Source organism: Lipotes vexillifer, unplaced genomic scaffold (genome assembly GCF_000442215.2).
Source record: "Lipotes vexillifer unplaced genomic scaffold, Lipotes_vexillifer_v1.1 scaffold1156, whole genome shotgun sequence".
Taxonomy (NCBI): Eukaryota; Metazoa; Chordata; class Mammalia; order Artiodactyla; family Lipotidae; genus Lipotes; species Lipotes vexillifer.
In genome coordinates, this window is record NW_006773601.1 from 279,572 (window position 1) to 301,762 (window position 22,191).

The 22,191-nt window shown below is 43.5% G+C and overlaps 1 protein-coding gene across 6 annotated transcripts in view; it reads left to right on the forward strand.

Moving 5' to 3' along the window:
• The window catches only part of ICA1 (islet cell autoantigen 1), a 145,553-nt gene that overhangs the window by 118,757 nt on the left and 4,605 nt on the right, over positions 1-22,191 (forward strand). For 2 of the 6 annotated variants that reach the window (XM_007448442.1, XM_007448441.1), the window contains 4 exons: positions 1,221-1,273; positions 3,951-4,013; positions 4,123-4,155; positions 14,219-14,488. In XM_007448442.1, coding sequence (XP_007448504.1) covers positions 1,221-1,273; positions 3,951-4,013; positions 4,123-4,155; positions 14,219-14,488 — 419 coding nt within the window. Of the gene's footprint in view, positions 1-968; positions 1,071-1,220; positions 1,274-3,950; positions 4,017-4,116; positions 4,156-14,218; positions 14,489-22,191 lie in introns of those variants that run through there. The other 4 variants (XM_007448443.1, XM_007448444.1, XM_007448440.1 and 1 more) reach the window with 3 other exon arrangements.

Genomic DNA, 22,191 nt, shown 5'->3' on the forward strand with positions numbered 1-22,191 from the left:
GATCTTTCCGTACCGGGGCACAAACCTGTGTCCCCTGCATCGGCAGGCGGACTCTCAACCACTGCGCTACCAGGGAAGCCCGCCTTCTTTAATTTTAAAGCAAATACTAGAAAATTTCTTTAGTGCAGAACAAAGACAATTTTTCACTGTAGGACCAGCTATAGAATGTACTCTGAATCTAGTACAATTGACTATTTTAGGGGGAAGCAATTTAACCTATTCCTGGTAGTAATGGTGATGCTAGCTACCATTTAGTGGGCACCTACTGTGTATGAAACACAATGCCAGGTGCTTTATTCATGTTCTCTCAACTCATTCTCATGGTGACCCTCCGTGTAATTAATGTAGGCATTTCCCTGTTGTGTTAATGATGGAAGTGGGGCTCAGAGAGGTTAAGGGAGTGCCCGTGGCCCCTAGTATAGTAAGAGGCAGGGCCTGGAGTGAGTTCTGGTGCCTTCTTTTCACCATATATGTTACTGCAATCAAAACAAAGCATTAACTTTTACTTAGAGAGGAACCACCGAAGATTAGTTTTGAGTGGTTAGTTTTAATTAATTTCATATTTCTTCATTATTTTTAGTACTTCCTTTTTTAAAGCTCAAAAAGTATAAACTAGTAACTAGTTTAAATGACAATGAAATTTGATAAGAATTTTGTTCAGAAATGGCAGGTAAAGTGAACCACTTTGCTAGGAGGAGGATTCAGAGGCACCAGCTGAATCTCAGGGTGGTGATGTATCTGCGTTGTGATCTTACCCATGAATAGTGAGAGTTCAGTAGGCGACAGTCTTGTGGATTTGAGAATGATCCTGCTTTCATCCTTATGTAATTTAGCTAACCTCCTGAGGTATCCTCTCCTGTAACACTAGGAATCAGAATAAACACCTGCTTGTCCATCAGTTTTTTAACTATGTTTTTAAAGTGATAACTGTAAGTATCTATCTTTGTTATACATAAATGCCCACCTAGATATTTACAGAATATGTGCCTTGGCATGAAACTGAATTCAGATGTTAAGATACTACTAATCAGTTTTAGTACGGGGACAGAAGAAAGCCAGCAAATTTATTTCTTCTTCCAAAAATATATAGCATGTAAATGACTGTATGTTCATATTGTGTGTGTGTATGTACAGTAATAGATATTGTAGAGAAAATCTGGCTCTATCATAAGTATAACATTTCAGAACAACATTACTAAACTTTGTTTTTTAATTTTAAGGTTAATTTCATTAGAGGATGAAAACCAGCTCAAGGAATCCTCTAGTTTTAAGAGTAAGTTTCGATTTTTATTTAGAATTCCTTCTGAAATACTGCTGCACAACAGCCAGCTCGTGTTCTTTTTTGGTAAACGTCTTCTAGACCTTTTTTTCCAACTGAGAAAATATATTAATTTGCTTCCTATCATTTAAGTTTTAAATTTTCAAATATCAGTGCTGTTGACCCTATAGCGTTATTGAGAGAGGTTGTATATTTTGAACTAGAAAACAGCATCATTAGTCATTTCAGCAGCAGCCTGTAAGGGGAGCATCACTATTGATACTATTTCTTTTACAGCAGGTGATAACATTTCTGCTATTACCATTACGAGTTGTAACTGCCATTTGGGCTGTAGAGATGGTGGTAAAGAGATTACATGATGACATCAGGGGAGTTCGATTTTGGCTGTGTCATGGGGTGTGTATTGGTCATGGTTGGGAACAGATGGGAGAGCTCAGACACTGCTCTTCCAGGTGGTTCCTGGGCCTGCTCAGTACTGAGTGGTACCAGATCCCTCTGGCGTACTGACCCTCGTGTGGTCGGAAGAGGGATCAGAGCACTGGTGGACCAGACAGTGTGCTGTGAAGGGCTTGTCAGCTGTTCCTGCCTTCTGCTATTACAGCCCATTCATTCACTGGTGGTTCTCGCATGAGGAGCACGGGGTAGGGTAAAGTGTGACAGAACTCAGGATGGAAAGCTGAACCTTTCGCTGGGACTCAAATTCTTGGAGATGCAGGGGAAAGTTTTATAGGTAATAAGAAGAGAACTAAAATTACCCCAACCGCCTGTTCAGCCTGGCCCTCTCGGAATGTATCTGCCTCTGCCCTTTGCTGGGGCAGCCTTTCCAGGAGACAGGAGGGGGCAGATTACACCCTGGAACTCCCCCTCTCTTCCATCTCTTCCCTTCACACTGTCTTCCTTCCTACTTTTCCAACCACATCACCTACTTTATTCTTCTCCCATTTACTGCTTTCTTTGCTTTTCCCGCATCTGTCTTTCAACAGGAAAAAAAAAAAAGCTATCACTTTTTTGCCTCTACAGCTTGGCTTCCTGTCATCCCTTCATGCTGTATGCCTTCACTTACTCATGTACTTGTTCATTTGTTCAGCAGATGTTAATTGAGAGCCACCTCTGTGGCGGACACAGCACAGGGCTCTGGGCCCATGGTGGTAGACCCTTCCAGGATGGGGCTTACAGTCAAAAGGGGAAGCAGGTGGTAACCTAACAATTACACAAGTAACTGGGCAACTCCAACTTGGGTGAGGGCTGCAAGGGCAATGGGCATGTGTGTTAGGGTGACTTCACCTGTTTGAGGGCATCGGGGAACTGGCTAAGTCAAGGCTACTGCAAGACCTATCAAAGCAAAAGAAACAGCCTGGGCAAAGACTGTGAGCCAGGGAGGACCAGGGGAAGGTCAGAGGAACAATGTCCTAGAGGTTGACGGAGGGAGTAAGTGATAGAAGAAGCCAGAGGGGCAGGCTGGCCATGTAAGAGTCTCTGACTGTATTGATCCACACCCTCCAGCCTCAGGATCATGCAGGGCCGACAGCACGAATCCTATGGGAATCTAAGTAATTGAATAGAAAAATTTTAGTTTTGTGGGAAAAATGTAAACTCCAGTTGATTCTATTTCTATTCAAATTATCAGTATAGATCGTTTATTTATACAACATGCGACAGTACGGGGGGATCACATTTTCTCTTTGTGACGTATGTTCACTTGCTTGTGGTAGCTGCATAATATTTTGAGATCGTAAATGTTGATTTCCTTATTTTATATATACACAGAATGGAATCCATTATAATGAAGTGCCATCTGTCCTTTATTCTGGGACCTGTAGAAAGTCTAATGTACCTATGAGCAAACCAAGTTTTAAGGCTGTTATATTGTTGCATACACACGCACATGCACACGTGTGTGTGTGCGCACACACACACACACACACACACACACACACACTTTATCAGGCAGAAGGTACAAAGAGTTCCCCTATATGCCCTACCCCCGCACATGCATAGCCACCCCCACTAGCAACATCCCCCGCCAGGGTAAACAATCAATGAACCAACACTGACATATTATTATCACTCAAATTCCATGGTTTCCATTAGATGTTGTACAGTCTGTAGGTTTTCACAAATGTTTAATGCCATGTATCCCCCACATGCAGAGTACTTTCAGTGTCCTAAAAATCCCCCGTTGCTTCACCTATTCAACTTTCCCTCCCCCAAACTCCTAGCAACCACTGATCTTTTTATTGTCTCCATAGTTTTGCTTTTTCCAACATGTCCTAGAGTTGGAATCACGCTGAATGTAGCCTTTACAGGTTGGCTTCTTTCACCCGCAATCTGCCCTTTTATTTTAGCCAGGCCCACGTGGCTGAGGTTCCTTAGCGCACCGTCCCTCCATCTTCTAGTACTTAAGTCACACATTTGTCCGTAGAAGGAGAATTGTTGATCGGCGACATATAGTTTTCTACCAAACAAAACAAGGATTCAGGGCTGTTAACTCAGCATTCATTGAGAGCCATCAGCTTGAGTAAATTATCATCTGAGGACCCCTGCTTCTGTGTGAGTGAGTTTGTGCATATACCATTTCTTCTGGAAGCCATGTATTTACCTTAGCGTTGGTATATGAACACACACACCTTTCTGAATTGGTGATAACCAAATGCATGTGTTATATTTACAGCTGAAGATGGAAAAACTGTTTTATCTGCCTTAGACAAAAGCTCTATACATAATGCATGCTCAGGTAATCTAGATTAAGGAAAACAACTCAATTTTAGTAATTTGACTCAAACTCCTTACAAAATGAAATGACTCAATTTTCTTTTCTTTCTTCTCCTCTAATGAACCTATAGATGAACTATTAGACATGAAACTCGAGGAAGGTGGTAAGATTTATGCATTTCTTTGGGGTTATAATTCGTTTAATATTTTAAATACTGTTGTTACATGCAGGAAAATGTAATTTTTATCTTTTGAATAGCTTTGCATTCCCAAGCAATTGTTTTTAGGTGACTGTCATTTGTCTTTATAAGTGACTTCAAATATGCTCAAGCACAAATAGTATGTGTAGATCTGTCATCTTTATTGTAATTACATAATGTTCAAACTACTAAAGCTAAAAGGTATTATGTCAGAGGTTGAATGCTGGAGTAGAAAAAAACCATGGCTTTCAGAATCAGACAGACCTGAATTTAAATATGGTTCTCCTATAAATGATCTCTATGGCCTTAAGTAACTTGCTTCATACTTAAACTCTTTTAGCCTCAGTTGTTCTCATTTGTAAATTGGAGCCAGTAGCAACAGTCTTGCTGGGTTATCGCCAGGATTGGAGATCAAGCATGCAAAGGGTCTTTCATTGTCTCTGGCACAGGGACACTCTCCAAAGGGTAAGCAGAGATGGTAGGACTAGAAATGTTGCCCTGCTGGGACTTCCCTGGCAGTCCAGTGGTTAAGACTCTGCGCTTCCACTACAGGGGTCACGGGTCTGATCCCTGGTTGTGGAACTAAGATCCCACGTGCCGCGCGTAGTGTGGCCAAAAATAGATACATTTTTAAAAATAAATAAATAGATTATAAATTATGAATTTAGGCAATTTTCAAAAAAAGAAAAATCTAATTAAAAAAAAAGAAAGAAAGAAATGTTGCCCTGCTGATGTACTCTGCTTATCTTCATTGAACCTTAGTTAAATGCACAGGGAAAGCTTGCCTGGCCAGGTCCCACACCCAAGTTCACCAGACCTAAAATCATTTACTAAATAACCCCCCATAAGAGATTCCAGAGCTATGGATTTGGATGAGACATGCCTAGTCTTAAGCGGTCCCAAGAAATTGAGTGTGTTCAGCTTGGTCATAGCCTTTGCTTTCCATCCTACCCCTGAGATTCTCAGCCAAATTCTAGAGCATCCCTTGCCCTGGGTGGCTGGCACACCATCTGCTCTGGTGTTACACGTTTCTTACAGGACTAGAAGTGGGCCAAGATCATCCTGCCGGCCCCACTTACCTAGGGCTGATGATTTTCTCTACTCAGTCTTTGCTTGATTTGGATTTAATTCCCAGAGTGTGAGAGGAGAAAGTCTGGAAAACAGAAGACATTGGTTAAAGTTTTTTCAAAATTGGAAAGACATCACAACTCTAGCACTAAGTTTCCAAGGCTTTAAAAAAAAAAAAAAAAAAAAAGTTTCCAAGGCTAAGGCATATAAACTTGAGGGCAGAAACCCACTTTCCTTATTAATTTTTCATTCTAGGCAACACACTGTGCAGTATTTCATGAATGTCCATGCATATTTATCAGAATGTCTACTTATTTGTAAATACTGAAATCACACCAGGTTATGAAAGTAAAAAAGCAAATAATTAATGCAGATTGCCATTACATGGCCTATATTTTCATTAAAATGTTTCTCCCTTGGCTTAAGGATAGAATATTTTGATGAAATGAAAGTGCTTTTAAACAAATTATTTTTTGGAGGGGGAAATATTTCAGTCTTACAAAGGTGAGATAAGGACAGTAATGTAACAAGTAATAGGTACCCACCACCTAGTTTTAGCAAGTCTTAACATTTAACAAATTATTTATAATTAAACATAAGCTTCAATTTATTTTGATAGGAATATGATTTATCCTTATTCCCAACCTCTTGTTTATATAGTTTGCTCTTTGCTTTTATTATCTCCTGTTTAATTTCATTATTTTAATAAACATAATTTTTGAGTAGGTGATATATTCACACTGGTGCAAAAATTTAAAAATGTATACAGTAAAAAAACTAAAAACAAACCTCTCACTCCCATTGCTGCTGCCCACTCTCCTCTCTACTCCAACACTCCCATCCCTTAGTGCATCCCTCCAGTGTTTCTTTACACACACACAAGCACATTTGCGTCTATAGCCTCGTGTTTCCCTGCTTCTTCCAAAAAAAGTTTCTTGCTTTTGGATTTTGACTTTTCAAACTTGGTTGTAATGGTACAACACTAACCCAGTAGCCATGCCTTTCTTCACAGAATTAAGTCAGAAATGCTAACTGCCCAAGATACAGGCTTACTTTCATGAGCTTCTTTTAACGCATATGCCAAGATATGTTGGAATAAGATTGATATCTTTCTCCTTATTTAAAACACCTCATTGGTTTGTAGTTACAATCTTTGTTTCATAGAATTGCAGCTCATATACTTTTTTTTTTTTTTTTTTGAGCACTCAACTTAATTCTGAAGATAAAGAGATGAATGTGCACTTCCTCAAAATGTGTACTCGTTCTCAGGCAGAAAAATTGATTTACAAATTTCCTTGGTTAAATGCAGTGTCACATAATTTCTCCTTTCCCTTTATCTCTGCCAACCCACAAAGCCCCCCTTGAGTCACCAGCCGTGCTTTCCCTCTATCTGCCTCTTATGCGTCCGCAGCCCCAGGGGTAGCATCAGCTTAAAAATTAACATGGCTACGAGTATAAAAATATTCTCTCAGTGTACAGAGAACTTGCGGTGATGGAAGAAAAGGATACTCTCAATTAGTTGACTTTCAAATGTGTGCCCTTCGGAAAACTGCCAGAAGGCCCAAATCCTGAATTAAAATACTGATTATAATATGTAAGACATTAAACAATCAAGAAATAAAAAGAGCTTAATCCAGGGATGGCTGACTTTATAGGACTGGGGGAGCTGTAAGCTCTAGCACCCTGCTGCTTGGAGGCTGGTTCACTCCCAGTGGTGATTCTGTTGGACAAGTCACGGCTAAGCCCTGGTACAGTGTTATCAGAGAGCAGACCGCTTCTGTCTACAGCAAGGACACAATTCTTCAGGAGCCGTGGCCCAGAAAATCACTCCGACTCAGTGTCATGATGAAATGTGTTTTCTCCTACTAGATAGATAATGTAATGGAAAACCAATATTTGGCCAGTTTATACAAACATTTTAAATGAAAAAGAAACTGAGTGACATTTTGAGATACTTGAAAGTGGCTCTGAAATCACCTTGTGACCACATGTGACAGTCCTTAGTCTCAATTCACGAGTTATAACATGTAAAGTCTTGTGTTCCTCAAAGTTGGACCAAGAAAAATAACTCTCAGATAACTGAACAGCAAGTGGTGGGATAAAGCAGAAGAGAGTTACATGAATTCAGCTCACCTAAATCTCCTAACTTGGCCTTATCCAAAATATCCCTCTCTAGGACAGGACTAACTGGACCAATTTTAAAATGGTTTAATTGTTCATATTACAGTGAAAATGTTTGTCTTTGGCTGCTTCCTTGGTTTCTATCTCCAGATTTGCGATTCTAAATTCTGGCCAATTAGCAAATGACTGAGACACTCACTCACTAGCTCCCATATGTCTGGGTGAGAAGCTTTAGCCTGGAGCAGTAATATGCATTTCTGTCCCTGCACGCAGGTCCTGCCCAGTCATTCAGAGCTGTCTCCTGTACTTACCTATATATATATATATATATATATATATATATATATAGCTAACTAGGGATCCCATTGCTTCCTGTCAGCCATGTGTCAAACACTAAACTCATTATCTTTTCTCATAAACTTTCCCTTCTCCCTGTCTCCCTCAGTCTCCTAGGGAGAAAACTGCTGGCTTGGTTCCTTTCATGAGATAATGGTGTACTTTAAAACCAAATACTGTTCTTATTTGATCACCTTATAGTCTGTAGTGTTCTATGTAGCTTTACCCCTGCTCCAGGTATCAAATTTTCCGGTAATATTGCTTTGCTTGTTAAGCTCTAATGCTACAATGGAGAAGCAGGCTCATCAAAAAGTATTTTTTGAGTGCCTACTCAGGGTCTAGCATTGTTGGGGGTTTTTTTCTCTGATGGGGGAGGGGTTTTTTGTTTTGTTTTTTGTTTGGTGTGTGTGTGTTTGTGTGTGTGTGTATGTGTGTGTGTCCCAGAGAGTGGGCAGGGTGGGTTTTCCTCCATCTGCTATTACTATCCATGTCTTTTTTCACCAGAAGGGAGTTTTTAGAAGCAGTATTCTTGAATTCCAAACAAGTACAATTTGTTACCAGAGCCTTTTATAATGAAGACTATTTTTCTTGTTAGACAGCTTCGTAAGGTAGTTTCCTACCCAAGTGTGAGGATAGTGTTGGCGTTTGGGGTTTTTCATGTGTGTTTCAAGTGTGCAGCCTTTGCAGTTAGTCATAATGTTGAGAGTGGGGACCAGGGAGCAAACCAGAGTGTCTTCCTGTTTCACACACAGATGAAGGGAACTTCTGTGACATTTATCTGCTTGTTTTCCTGTGCTCTCATTTTGGGTCTGTGTAGTTATGTTTCCATCTTCTGTGTTCCTAATTTCTGCTGAGGTCATGAACCTCAGTATGGTTTCAAAAATATCACCCGAGTGGGCTGTCACCTGGCTCCTACATTAGCTTTCTGTCACCCACACTCAGTCTGAACTTGAGAGCTTCCTCTGAAGGTCAGTTTTCACTCATTGAAAACTCACTGGGTCAGAATCACTGTTCCTAGGGAATGTTTTCCCAGAGGCATAGGGTTTTTATTTTTGAATCCTTGGGCAGGGCAGGGCAGGGTAAACGTGCTAAGTGGGTCTGGCATCTCGACCATTCTGCCATGGTGCCTGCAGCTGTGAGCTTTGCCTAGCTACCAGTGGAGCCATATGACCTTAGAAACCCTACAAACTTTACAAAACTTAAATATTTGTTTATATATGAGATCCTTAATAGGCTCTGAAGTGAAAGCAGTGTGGTGCACTGAAAAAACAACTTCACCTGTGAGCCATGGGTTTCCAGCCAGATAATTTATAACTAATAAAGTATATGACCTTGAGGTCACCTAGCCTGGGTGTATTTTTCCTCATCTGTAAAATGAGTTAGACAAGATGATTTATACGATCCCTTTCAGTTGAGTATGACTCTTCTCTTTGGGCATCTCATTGGTAGAAAACAGCAGGTTCCCAGACAGGAAGACAGGAAAGCATGTTTGAGGAATGGCAGGCGGAGGAGTTCTGCTGAATCGTAGGCTTCCCTGAAGGCAGTGTTGGCTAGCTGCTGAAAGGGCTGCCTTAAAGCTTGACTGTAGTGGTCCTGAACCCACCATAAGGAGTGTTACTTCACTCAGGAGTCAGAGGGGGCCATTGAAAGTTTTTGAGGAAGGGAGTAATAACCTCACAGCTGAATTAAGCAAAGGTATACAACAGGAGGGTGCCTTTTATGGAGCGCCAGCAGGCTCGCCAATGGGCAAACCCCTAAGGGCCCCCAGGTAGGAATTTGTCATCCAAGTTCAAAAAAGAAGTTGGAGTTGGAGATGGAGATTTGAGAATGTTCCCAAGCAACGCTGGAACCATGAGAACAAATGAGATCTTCTATGTAGAGAATGTAGGGAAGAGAGAGATGATGGCTTAGGAGGAAATCTTAAGGGCAACCAGAATAGGAAGAGGCAGCAGGGAAAGTATTATCAAGGGGATAGGAGGACATCCAAGAGAGCCACTTGATGGGGACTCACAGGAGATGACAGCACTTCCAGAGTGGGCATTAGTGCAAAGTGCTACAGAGGTCAAAGCCTGAGAAAAGGGGCTTGGAATCTGCCATGAGGATCTCTCTGTTAACCTTCAAGAGGGCCACTTCAGTGTAGGTGGGGGCAGGAACTTGATTACGGACAGCCCCAAAAAGAGTGGTGACAAAGTAGAGTGTGTGGCTGTAAAAGAAAGAAGAAACTAGGACAGTAAGTTGACAGAGGGTGTGTGGGGAGAGACAGCAATATCAAGGGAAGATTGACATTGTTGGCTGTGCACACACCTGAGGTCAGGGAGAGGAAGCCTTGGAGAATGAACAATTACAGATGCTGATGTTGGAATAATACTGGGTGCAGAGCAGGCTCCCACAAGCATGGGGAGAGCGTAGGGAGGGCTAATCTTGCAAAGGATGAGGGAGTGCATGAAGGGTCGTAGAGCTGGAGGCCAAGCAGTGAGAATTTGAGTATGTCACGTGTGTTGCCCTTTATTTTTGTAGTAGTATCTGCAGTTGGGTTACTGATAGGAAGGTAAACATGGAGACTTGAGAGCCAGCAAGGGCATGAAGGGGGCTGGGAGGAGTATCTGTGGATTTGGCCCCTGCAATCTCTTTGTTCATTCTTTAAGACAAAGGCAGGGTGGGACTCCTTAACCCAGGAGCAACGCTTGCTCATCTACATGGTGGAGGCTGTGACTCCAGTTGTAACTCTCACCAGGCTTCTCTCAAAGAACTTATCGTATCTCTGTGTGTCCTCATTTTCTCACAGTTGAGTTGAATTATTTCCAGAGAAAATGATAGCATGATTCTTAAGAGCCAACTGACTAGTGTTATTTTTCAAGTCTTGGCTTGTCTGGTTACAGACCTAAACCTGTCCTTTTTCACTTGTGACCTTCTTACCAGTATGTACAGTAATTTCAAGCATCTTAATTATCAGGGCAATAATTAGGAGGTTTCCCTGTTTTCAGGTTCAAGTCAGTGTCAGTTTCATTGCTTTCAGCTAACAAGTTTTCTTAAAAGAGAAAATACCACAGTGCAGCCTGCTTTAACTGTTAAATAACCAGGACACTAAGTAATAGACTACATTCAATGGTAGACCTTAGACTAAATCTCAATTCAGAACTAGCTCTGGACAGTATCATCCTCCCCGTGGATCCTTTTCTTATTTCAGTCACTAAATTTGAGTTGGATAGGATAGATTATTAGTTGGGAATCATTTGGTTGGAAGTAATAGAAATCCTTGTCTAAATAGTTTAGCTTTAAAATTAAAAGAAAATAAAAGAATTTATGGATATTGGTCCATGTAACTTAGGTGGATTGACTTTAAGCAAGGCTGTATCCAGGGGCTTAAACAGTGTTGTCAGGATTCTGTTTCTGACTCTTCCCTCCCTGTTTGGCTCCATCATCACTGGGAGCCTCAGTTCTGCATCTTTAGAACTTAGAATCCCCTTTTCCTTCCAGAACTTAGAGCCCCTTTTCCTTCCAGCTTCCCTATTCCAAACTCAGGGAAGCCCATCCCTGAGCCAGTCACCATGCACTGAGAAATGAAAGACTCTGGCCAGCCTAGGTCACACATCCACCTGGGATGAGGTGGTGAGGCATCTTAAGTGGTATCTCACCAGGATCAGAGGAGAAGGTGTCTCCCCGAAGGGAAACTAAAGAGGAGGAAGAAAGGGATGCTAAGTTAGCAAAACCCAAAGAGGTCTACTCTAAATACCGTCGCACAAATCCTAAACAGTAGACACAAAGAGCTCTTCCAGTCTGTGGTTATTTTTGAAAGGCTCTCAAGGTTTATTATTTGTAGTTGCTAATGTTGGTTGTGATTTTCCCTGGATTGACATCTAGATGAAAGCAACGAAGGCTCCCACAGGCTTTGACTCAGTGGAGAGCTGTAAAGTGACTTTGGGAGGAATGCACATAATTTTCAATGTTCCTTTAAAGTCATCTGTTTCTCTAGGGTCTGCACATCGACTTGAATTGGTTCCAGTAAAAGGAGTTTGGTTCAGCAATCATCTGGTTTCAGTCAGGCCAGAAAGTAAACCATGAGAAAAGATTTGGGCACTCAGGTCCCAACTGAAAGTAGGAAGTACAGAGGTTTGTGAAGTTAATAGATGTAAAAAGGGTGATGCTGAGAGAGACTGAGGGAGAGGGAGGAAGGACACCCAAATGCATGTTGATGGACACACCCTGTCACAGCCGAGGTTCCTTCCTTTGTTCACAGCAGTGAGCTGCCTCACCTCTCCTGCCCTGCCTTCCCTACCACGCACAGGCCTAAGTGGTTCCTGCACTGCTCTGTCACTACAGAACTGTCTCAGAAGCTTGTTTAGAAAAATGCCATTTTCCCAATCTTCTCACTACCACACCTACAAGCTATATTTTAGTGCAAACCTCTGTGAACAAGAAGGATGCTTAAATTAGACAGCTGTCCAATTAAGGTGGTATTTTGCCACTATTTTTAAACCACAGTGATATGAGCATGCCTGGACCCCTCCCCTCCCTGATGGATAGCCAGTCTGCACAGCACATCCAAAATCCCCTCTATCATAGATCTTTCTATAAAGTGTTGTTGAAAATAGATCCAGTAAAGCCGACAGAGATATAAGAGCTTTATCTAATTCATGTGAAGGCTTTTTAAAAATTATCTCATATATTTGAGGGAAACCTGTTCATCTCACTTAATATGACAGTGTCAGCATTACCATCTAGCTCAGAGAAAATGTAAATCATGATTGTTCCCTCTCTTCATGACTTAACAACAAAAATGTTTGTAGTTTCCAAGTGGCATTTAGACACCGTAACAAAGCCAGAGTTTAAAACAATCATCAATTCTTGGTTTTCAAAATATGTAGAAAACTCAATGAAAGGTTGTAGGATGTGTGATAGTAATGCCCCCATTCTACTTGTACTCACTATTTAGTAGTTTGTCATTGTTCATATTCTAAGAATGAGTCTCAAAAGTCTTCCTTTGGACTGGCAATGAGGTTTCAGTTGTATTTCTTTTGATCTTCCTAATGATATTCAAGTGGGCACTATTAATAAAATTTTATAGATGACGAAACAGAGGCCCAGAGGGGTTAAGGGTCTTGCCAAAGTCACACAGCAAGTAAAGGAAGGTCCAGGGGCTCCTCCTTTGGTCCAGTGCTCACTCCAACCCTCCAGGGCTGCATCTCTGGTCTGTGAAGCTCATCCTCTAGTGGTTCCGTGTGTGATTTGCCCTGTTTTCCTGTCATTCTTTCACCGCTGCCCTCAGGCAAACCAGACCTGCTTTTCCTTTGCTTTATGCACTTGGGGTGCCGCAAATGAGACAGGAAGCAAAGGATGTCTTTCTTGGTCATTGTTAGACTTCCTGATACCTCTGCTCCCATCTCCCTGGGTCAGTCTGGGCATGGTGAGGCTCCCCTTCTCATCCTGGTTGGCAGGGCAGGCTGCCACATGGTGCGTTGGTTGTGAATTTTGGGAAGATTTGGGAAGCTATACAAACAAGGAACTAAGATCTCCAACATGCCTTCAATCCTGGCTTTGTTTCATGTCTGAGAAATGTATTGGTGGTAAATGTGCTTTTATATTAAGGAGAAACCAACACTCTAGAATTTTGTGGAATCTATTTCAATGCAATTCTAATGATGCTCAGAAACTGGACTTGCTTTGAAGGAAAGAGAATGAGTGAGAACTAAACAAGGGTCCACTTGCCCAACTAGCAGCAAAGCCAATTTACTGACTCCAGGTTGTGGTGAAGGAGAATACAGCATTTATTGTAGAGCCAAACAAGGAGGACGGGCAGCTCATGCTCAAAAGACCAGAACTCCACGATGGCTTTTAGTGAAAAGGTTTTCAAGGCAAGCTTAGGGGTGTGGCTTGCAGGGTGTCTGATCAACTCATACACAGTTCTTTGATTGGTTGATGGTAAGGTAACAAGGTGATGTTACAGGAATCTCAGTCATCAACCTTCTGGTTCCAACCTGTCTACATGCTGGTGGTCAGCATGCAGTTAACTTCCTACACTGGGTGGGAGTTTTAGTATCTGTAAAACAACTCAAGGATATGGCTCAGGATATTATCTATAACCCTTGAGGAGAATCTAAAGGTCTTTGACTTTGTTTTATGGCTCAGCTATTATTATTTTGTCTTGTTTGACTGTGTTCCTTTGTTTTTGTTTTTGTTTTTTTACTTCTCTGATTAAATTTGCTCTTTCAAACTCTGGGAAGGCCTAGGAGACTAAAGCGTTTATACAAACAAGAGGCAGGGGACATGGGCGGTGGGGCTGTCCCCAGGAAGTCCTCACAGGGTATTGCTTGGTTTCAGTGGGACTAGAAATTTAATTCCAAAATTTCTTGAGTGGCTGTAAGGGAATTAAGTTATATTTTGATTAACTTTTTAAAAAATCTAGCCATCACCTGGTCTGTCCCATCCCAACCCCCACTGCATTTATTCCCTAGGGCCTGGGCCCTTGTTGGTGATATGTTTCGTGTTCTGTTGCTTTGATCAGCTTGCCTGGGCCCAATGGCAGGGACCCTGGAGCCTGAAGGTGCTGACAAAGATGACCTGCTGCTGTTGAGTGAAATCTTCAACGCTTCCTCCCTGGAAGAGGGCGAGTTCAGCAAAGAGTGGGCTGCTGTGTTTGGAGACAGTCAGGTGAAGGAGCCAGCACTCACTGTGGCCCCAGGAGAGCCAGACTCCAAGCCCCAGACAGGCTCAGGATTCCTTCCTTCACAGCTTCTAGATCAAAATATGAAAGACTTACAGGCCTCACTGGAAGGTATGTACCACAGGGATTGAAATGGGTTTTTGTGTTGGTTCATTTTTTGTTTTTTGTTTTTTGAAATCCAGTGGCCTATTTCTCCTTATCTTTTTTTAATGTTTTCTGGGTTTTATCTTATAAAACCAGTGTTTTATAAGATAAAATATAGCTGGTGTCTTTTTTTTTTTTTGGTTTTTAAATTTTCCTTTTATATTCAGTGACTTTAGCTCAAATTTCAGAATCACGTTCCAGCTTTAAGATATGTATTAGGGTTTAAAATCTATTTCTTCTCATAATTTTCTCCTCCTGTTAACATTTCCTATTAATCAAAGGCTAGAGGGGTGGTTCTCAGTCTTACTGTCTTACTTTGATTTTAGACTTTTTCATGGCACACTTGAGGGATCAGATTGCCTTCACGGTTGTGGCTTGTTGACTTTGCCATCTCTTCCTGGCCCTCACCCTAGCTGAGTTCTCCCACATACTCATGAGGCAACATTCTCCACGTTGCCGTAGACATGGAGCTTTCTGGGTGCTTTTTTCCTCTCCATCCGGGCTTACCAGCACCCTGAGTATGCCCTCAGCTCAGCTGTTCCTGTTCTGCCTGAAACACATGGCCCAACAGTCCCCTGAAGCCCGACCACGGCAGAAGTAGAGTTTTCACACTGATCAAAAGTTATCGGCAGCATTGGTAAGGGTTTAAGGTACTCCGAGGCTCACCAGCAGCCCACATACTGGTTAAGAATTGCTTATGTGGGGAGCACATTGATTTCGAGTGCAAAAACTAACACTCAGGTTGAAATGTAAATTTTGAAGTTTGAGTTTCTAAACAAACAAACCTTGAGAAGGAAACCATTTTAGTAGTTGAACACTTTTTTCCCTCCCTTCATGCTTTAATTGTAAGACAGGAATCACTGTTAAGAAATTCTCAAATTGTTTTGGTTTTTCCATGAATTTAGGCTATCTCCTTAATAAACAACGTGTTTATCTGGCACTTAAAGCTGAGAACAAGTGGCAGAGCTCGAATGATTAAGTAATTATGGGCTATTAAATAAAAAAAAAAAAAAACACCTCAGGTCTTTGGAGACGAGATCACGGACATGACAAGAGTTGGTAGACGAGACCAAAAGAAAAGTCTTCACTCTTTTTTATGAAATACATGATTCCTTTCATCGTCCTTATTGAGTCCTATTTTGTAGCCATCTCATTTATTCTCAGTAATGGAGTTAGAGATAGGAGGGATAACTGCAATCCCAAACTACATCTCTGCCCTGACTTTCGCCCCTGGGTTTCACCACCTCTTTTGCTGGGACCTCAGATGAGCAAGGCTGACAAAGACTGGGTTTCACCACCACCCACCTGTGGCAGAGGCACTAACAAGGCGTGGGAGAGTCAGGGGCCGGAGCGGGATCCACAGCTCAGAGCTGGGGGCTGCTGGAGACTCTCCAGCTGTGCTGGAGGATGAATCCCCCTGGCGCCCCCAGCTTTGGAGACACCAGTGCCCCTGCTGCTGCCCAGGAGCAGTGGTGGCAGTGCTTCTCCCTCGCTGGTGTGGCCAAGTGTCACTCTATTGTGAGCGCCCCTGGCTGACACTGAGAAGTCAGAGCCACACGCCCTCTTCCTGAGCAGGTAGAGCAAGAAGATCTCAGCTCAGGCCCAGGGCGCTGTCCCCAGGGCTCTGCCTGAGAGCTAGGACAAGTGTGGTGGCTGTGGGCTTTGCACTTCAGCCTTGTCCCATGGCCAGGAGAAATGCACACGACCACACTTGGGTCTAAGGAGGGAGGTGATCTGATGGCAAGAGAGATGCAAGCTCGCGCTATGGAAAGAGAAAGAGGTGCTTCAAAGGGAGGCCATTTATTTCTCAGGCAAACAGAGTCTCAGTGGAGGTTACCACCCCAGTAGCACTTTAGCAAGTTTCTCATTTGTCCAACAAATATTTATTGAGTCCTCTGGGCGCCAGGCACTGGTGATTCACCTGAGAACAAAACAGACAAGGCTTCTGCCTTCCTGGAACTCACATTCTAATGAAGAGGAGATAATGAACAGTAAACATAATAAAATTACATTATAGCTTTAGAAAGTGACCAACGATGTGGAGAAAAGGAAAAAGTAGAGCCAGAGATAGTGTTGGGGGAACGACAGGGTAGATCAGGTATGGTCGAGGGTCTGCAGGGGAGGCACCGGGGTTGGAGTGAGAGAGGGAGGCACTTGGAGAGGAGACGGGTAGGGCCACATGGGACCTCATAGCCTTTGGAAGAACTCGGAACCATCACAGCATCTTGGACCGAGGATGGACATGATCTGATTTACCATAAAGGGACCATTCTGGCTGCTAAAAGTTTCCTTTCCTCTGCTGGGATTCTGTCAAGATCAATGTTAAAGGAGTTATTTTTGTAACCTCTGAGTTATCCTGTTTCCTTTGCATGCCAACAGCCATAAATTGAATGTCTCTGGAACTCAAAATGACAGAAAGAAAAGTGAACTTCAGTGTTTTAAAGAGGAAGCCCATTCAGGTTCTATACACCTACAGGTTACCAGCAGGCACACCCAACAATTCTGCCCCAGTGATGCCCTCTGATCCAGGAAACCTTCAAAACACATGTACAGATAAAGAGTGGGCTCCCTGCTCTGAGGATTGATCATGTAATCCAGTTCTAACCATATTCTGTGCTTTTGTCAGGACTCCCTCCAACCTCCTAAAAAAAGAGCAAAAGGTGGATGTTGGCTCTAGATTTTTTTCTACTGCATCCATGGTCTAGAAAATCCATCTATACACATGAATTGCAAAAGAATCTAAATAATTATTAAACTTTTGACACCTCATATTGAAACTATTTCCCCTGATTATCCAGATCATCTCAAAAACTCAATCAAATAAACCACTGAAATAAGTAAGTAGTCAAACTAAACGTGGAGTAGGAAGGCTCATTGGCATATTGGCTCAGCAAGGCAAACAGTGGTAGGGAGTTCAGAGCCTGGGTTTTATTCTGTAAACTCCCTTACCTGCACTCACTTTGCAGCAATTGGCCAGGCTACTCATTCTCTGGGCCTTTGCATTCTCGTCTGTAATACGAGGTATTAGACTCACTAAATAATCTATCAGGAGAGACGCAAGTCATCTGAAGGAGCTTTCTACTTTTCGACAAATGTCATCTTCTTACCCCTGGGTTAACCCCTACTTCGGAGATGCTGAGGTCTAAAACGGTTTGCTTCTGTGACTGTGCCCTTTATCGTGGTAAAATAATAAGAACCAGCACTCCCTATGGCACGCGCTGTGGGCCAAGCACTCCCATGTGCTTTACGTGTGTTAACTTACTTCATCCTCACCACACCCTTCGCAGGCAGGTACTGGCATCATCTCCAGCTTACAGCCTGGGAAACTGAGGAACAGGACAGTAAGTAATTTGCCCGAGATCCTACCTCTTGGTAGGAGGCAGGCCGGATTGTGGGCCTGAGCCGCCAGACTCCGGAATCCATGCCTTTCCCCATTCTGTTCTGTTGCCTCCAAGTACCATGTCTCTGACGGCAAACGCGATTCCCAGACGGGCTCCCTCAGGCCTTGCCTTGGGTGCTTCTGGAGGAGGCAGGACTTGTAAAGACTGTTATCCTGGCTCTGGGCATCCTGGGTGTGCACAGGGACTGGGGGTGGGGGTGGGGGTGCGGGTGGGGAACCACGCAGTCATGCAGGAGGCATGTGGGTGTGGGAAGGCAGGGTTGTGTCAACCACAAAAGTTGGGTGACATTCCAGAGCAGAATATGTGAAATCGAGATTGTCTACAAAAATCTTCGCCTGTGCTAGCCATCGCCCCCTCATTCACTGTAGTGCCGTCTAGCTCAGTCTCTCCACCACCTTTGTAGCTCTTTGTAAGGTCCAGGCAGAGCTGTATCCTCAGGGGCAGTGTTCAGAGGACAGAGGTGGGTGGCTCCAGGCCACAGCTGCAGATACCTCAGCTCCCTTCCACACTCCAAACCCCCGCCCTCCCCCTCCCTCGTCCACCTCTTCAGTCTTCTCGCCTCCTTATCTCTCTGCTCTCCTCTTGGGCCTGTGTCCTCACTCTCCTTTGCTCTGGGGACGTAGAAAGGAAGGGGGATTTAGTAAGAGAACAGTGATATCTTCCTTCCCCAGCCTACTTCAGCCTCTAGGAGAGCAAAAGAAAGGAACTTACATTTAGGATCGAGTTGTGCTTAACGATTTTAAGGAGTTCACTTTAGCTAGACTTTCTAAGGGTTTCTGAAGTTGCCAGCATGATAGGGGCTGGGGTTTTCTGTGTCATACAGTGATGAGCAGATTGTACCTTCCTGAGGCCTCTTAAAGTAAGTAGGAAGAGGGCCAGCCAGAGGGGCTGCCTGAGGTAGAGACCCGGCAAGGCTGACAGGCCTCATTAAACATTCTTCTTAATTCCCCACCAACATCCAAAATTTAATTTAGAAACAGACGCTGATACTGAAAAGATAACCATCTCCTCAAAATAAGTGCACCAGGACATCTCTTAATTTAGGGTTCTGCAAACCAAAGTTAGGGGTCTTGTTCCAGATTCTCACAAACATACAGCCCTTTGTTCCTTCTAGATATTCTTTTGTTTTACCTAATTCTGAGGTGCTATGGCCATCTGGGTGGGTTTCCATTTAAAGCCAATGTAATGGAAAGCTTGGCGTGATCATTCTCTTAGATTCACCTTTCCTCAACCAGAGCTCTCCTCTTGCTGCTTCTGGCTTAGCCTTGCTCCAGGCTAACATATTTCCAGGACTCAAATGGAATAATGTGAAAGAAAAGGCTGCGGGCCGCATTTAAAGATAACCTGAACACAGCGCGTGAGCCATTGGCGTTGTTTGTTCCATCAAAGAAGCAGCACTTTCTAAGCCTGCTGGGCACATCCCCAGGTCTTGGGTATCTGCAGAATTTAAGTGCCTCCGTTAGTCTACAGAAGGAACCTTGGTAACCATCTACTCTACCCTCACTTTATAGATGAGGAAATCAAGGGACCCCAGAAAGGTCTCATGACTTGCCAAGCTGTTGCGGTTTTATCCACCATTCACATAAGGTCTAAACTCCTCAGCTTGGCTTACAAAGTCCTTTAAGGCCTGCCCCGTTCTCATCACTGCCCATACCCCCCACGCCTTTACTTAGCATGACTCAATGACCTTGTTCAGCTGGAGAACCATGTATTTATTACGTCTGTAAGCTGGACTCCAGGGAGTCTGACCCTCCCCTCCTCTCGGAGCACTCCACCCACCTGCATGCTCTGCTTGTTCTGCTTGGCTAACTTCTCATCCCTCAGGTTCTCCTGTTCAGTGTCATTTCATCCAGGGACTCCCCCCGCAGTCAGTGTTAGGTGTTTCTGCTCTCCATTCCCTTTACACCCAGTACTTAACCATTCCTCTTATTTCACCTCATTGTAAAATTGATTTAATGTTTTGTCTGCTTTAGGTCGTCATGGGCAGGGCCCACGTTTGTGTTGTTTACCATCGTATTTCCGATCGTAGCTCAGTGCCTAGAAGAGATGTTCGACAGAGACATGTGGATGGATGGGTAGATGGATGGATGGATGGCAGGCAAGAAGGGAGGGAGAGATCAACTGACATTGAATCACTAATAGGAAAGAAAACAGTCCTAAGACAATCTCAGGGGTTGGTTCTCATGTCTGCTGACTTATACAGAAATCGAGATTCAACTTAGATTTATCGAGGGCATGCTCTTTACAGCCTCTGTATTCCCTCGTTTCACCACCAAGATCCCATTTTATCCATGCAACAACCTAATGAGGCAGGAATTTTTATCCACCCTTTGCAGGTATGGAAACCGGGGCTCAGAGAAGGTGTGGACAGCAGGCTGGTGCTTGGCCACCAAGACCATGGTCTTCCCACTTTCCCCTTCATGGCCAACCCCACCCCAGAGCGCCCTGGGCTGTGCTCATCAACCCAGCCTGGGCTTTTGCTTTCCCAGTTAGTGAAATATTACATTCATGGTGAAGTGCTGCTCTGGGTGGTATTATTTTGGCTTTACTTGCTGCTCTCGCTGGCCGGTGTTTATAGAAATCTGGCTGATTTATATTTTCCCTTATGTAAGTAAAGGGGGGCAGGATTGCTCCAATAAAATTTTATATGTGTTTCCTGCAAACGGGTAGCACAGTTGACATATCACGGGAGCCGACGGCTAGGCTCGGCATCTTGTTCACAGAGCTCTCAGCTTCTCCTGCCTCCACTCTTCACCACCCATCTCCTGACACAATTTCTCTGAGATGGGGAGACATCTTTCCAGCCACACCTTCCTGTTAAAAAACGCCTCAGCCGACTAATTAATACCAACTAGAGAACAGTTGATGGCAATTACAGGAGTATTAGCAACAGTAAGTTCTCGTTAAATAGCATTTTTTTTCCTGATAGAAGCCAAGACATTTGAAGTCTGGCTCGGCGTTCCATCCATAATTACCCTAGTTGCACCCCTCCCCTAAATAGTTCCCAAAGTGTTATGAGTGAGGGTGAAACTGCAGCTCAGTTTAGTATTTGCTTAAAATATTTGTGTATAGCTGGTGTCACAACTGTACCATTTTCTTCCCCTATTAAGACTTATGCTTAATAGCTGTTCTGAGGAGAGATTGTGATTTGGCAAACTGGCTGCTGCTTCTGCTTCACATTATGGGACAAGGGAATAGTGACGGGAAACTTTGAGGTATACTTTCCCCATCATCTTAGTCCCCAGAGGGGGATGTCTTTACCCTCATCCTTCTCCACGTCCTCTGCTGCAGAGAAGCCCCCAAACCCATAGATTCCACACGTCACACTCCACATATCACTTCCACGTGTCCGTGAGCGTTTAGATGAGCAATATTCAAAAATCCATAGTTACAAAGGAATCCAATTAGCAGACACTGTCTTTATAAAGGAGTCTGCCATTATAATCCTTTAAATTGTAGGCTTAAAAATACAACTTGTATTTGTGGTACTTTAAAAATATGACTTGATATACAGTCATTTTATTTGTTTATAGCCATCTGGGAACATGCCCATCACATAAAGTGAGGGGAGCTCCATTTTGGTATGTGGCTTTATTTCTGCCTCCTGTAGGAAAGTATTCCACTTTATACTCTGAAAAAGACAGTGGTTGAACCACCTCTTTTGCAGCATTCTCTGCTGCCATTTTAAAAAACAAATGCTGTGCATATTTTTGAAATGGGAAGAATTTTCTCGTGTTCCCACTGTTTCAAATAGCATTCAGAGATCCGGGAGCAGTGGACTTCCATATCCCTCACCTGCCTTTTCTCTGCATCTGTTCAGGATCTTTCTGGAAGTGTGGGCCTCCCTGAACTCAGAGAGCTTGACAAGGTCAAGGAGCTTAAAGCTCCAGGACCTGGGAGGTGGGGTCCTGAAAGCAGACCTCTCTGTTTCCGAGGAGGGCCTCTCTCCTTATCCTGGCTCTGGCTTCAACCAAGATGACCCTGATCCTGACAGAGATGGTGACCGTGGCAGCTCCTTGGGGACCATCTGTGGCAGGGCCTCTCACACTACACTGCATGACAGCTGCCAAGGGTTTGTGCTTCCCTGGGCTCCACCCCCAGCAATTCTGATTCAGTGGGTGATGCCCCTGCCAGTGGCACGGGCACCATACTTTGAGAACCACTGCCCTAAGAGATGGAGGCCAGGCTGCAGGCATTGATAAAAAGTTACACAGGCTCTGCAGAGCACAGGTGGGTCTTAACATTTGGTGTCCAGAAGAGGACTGTAGG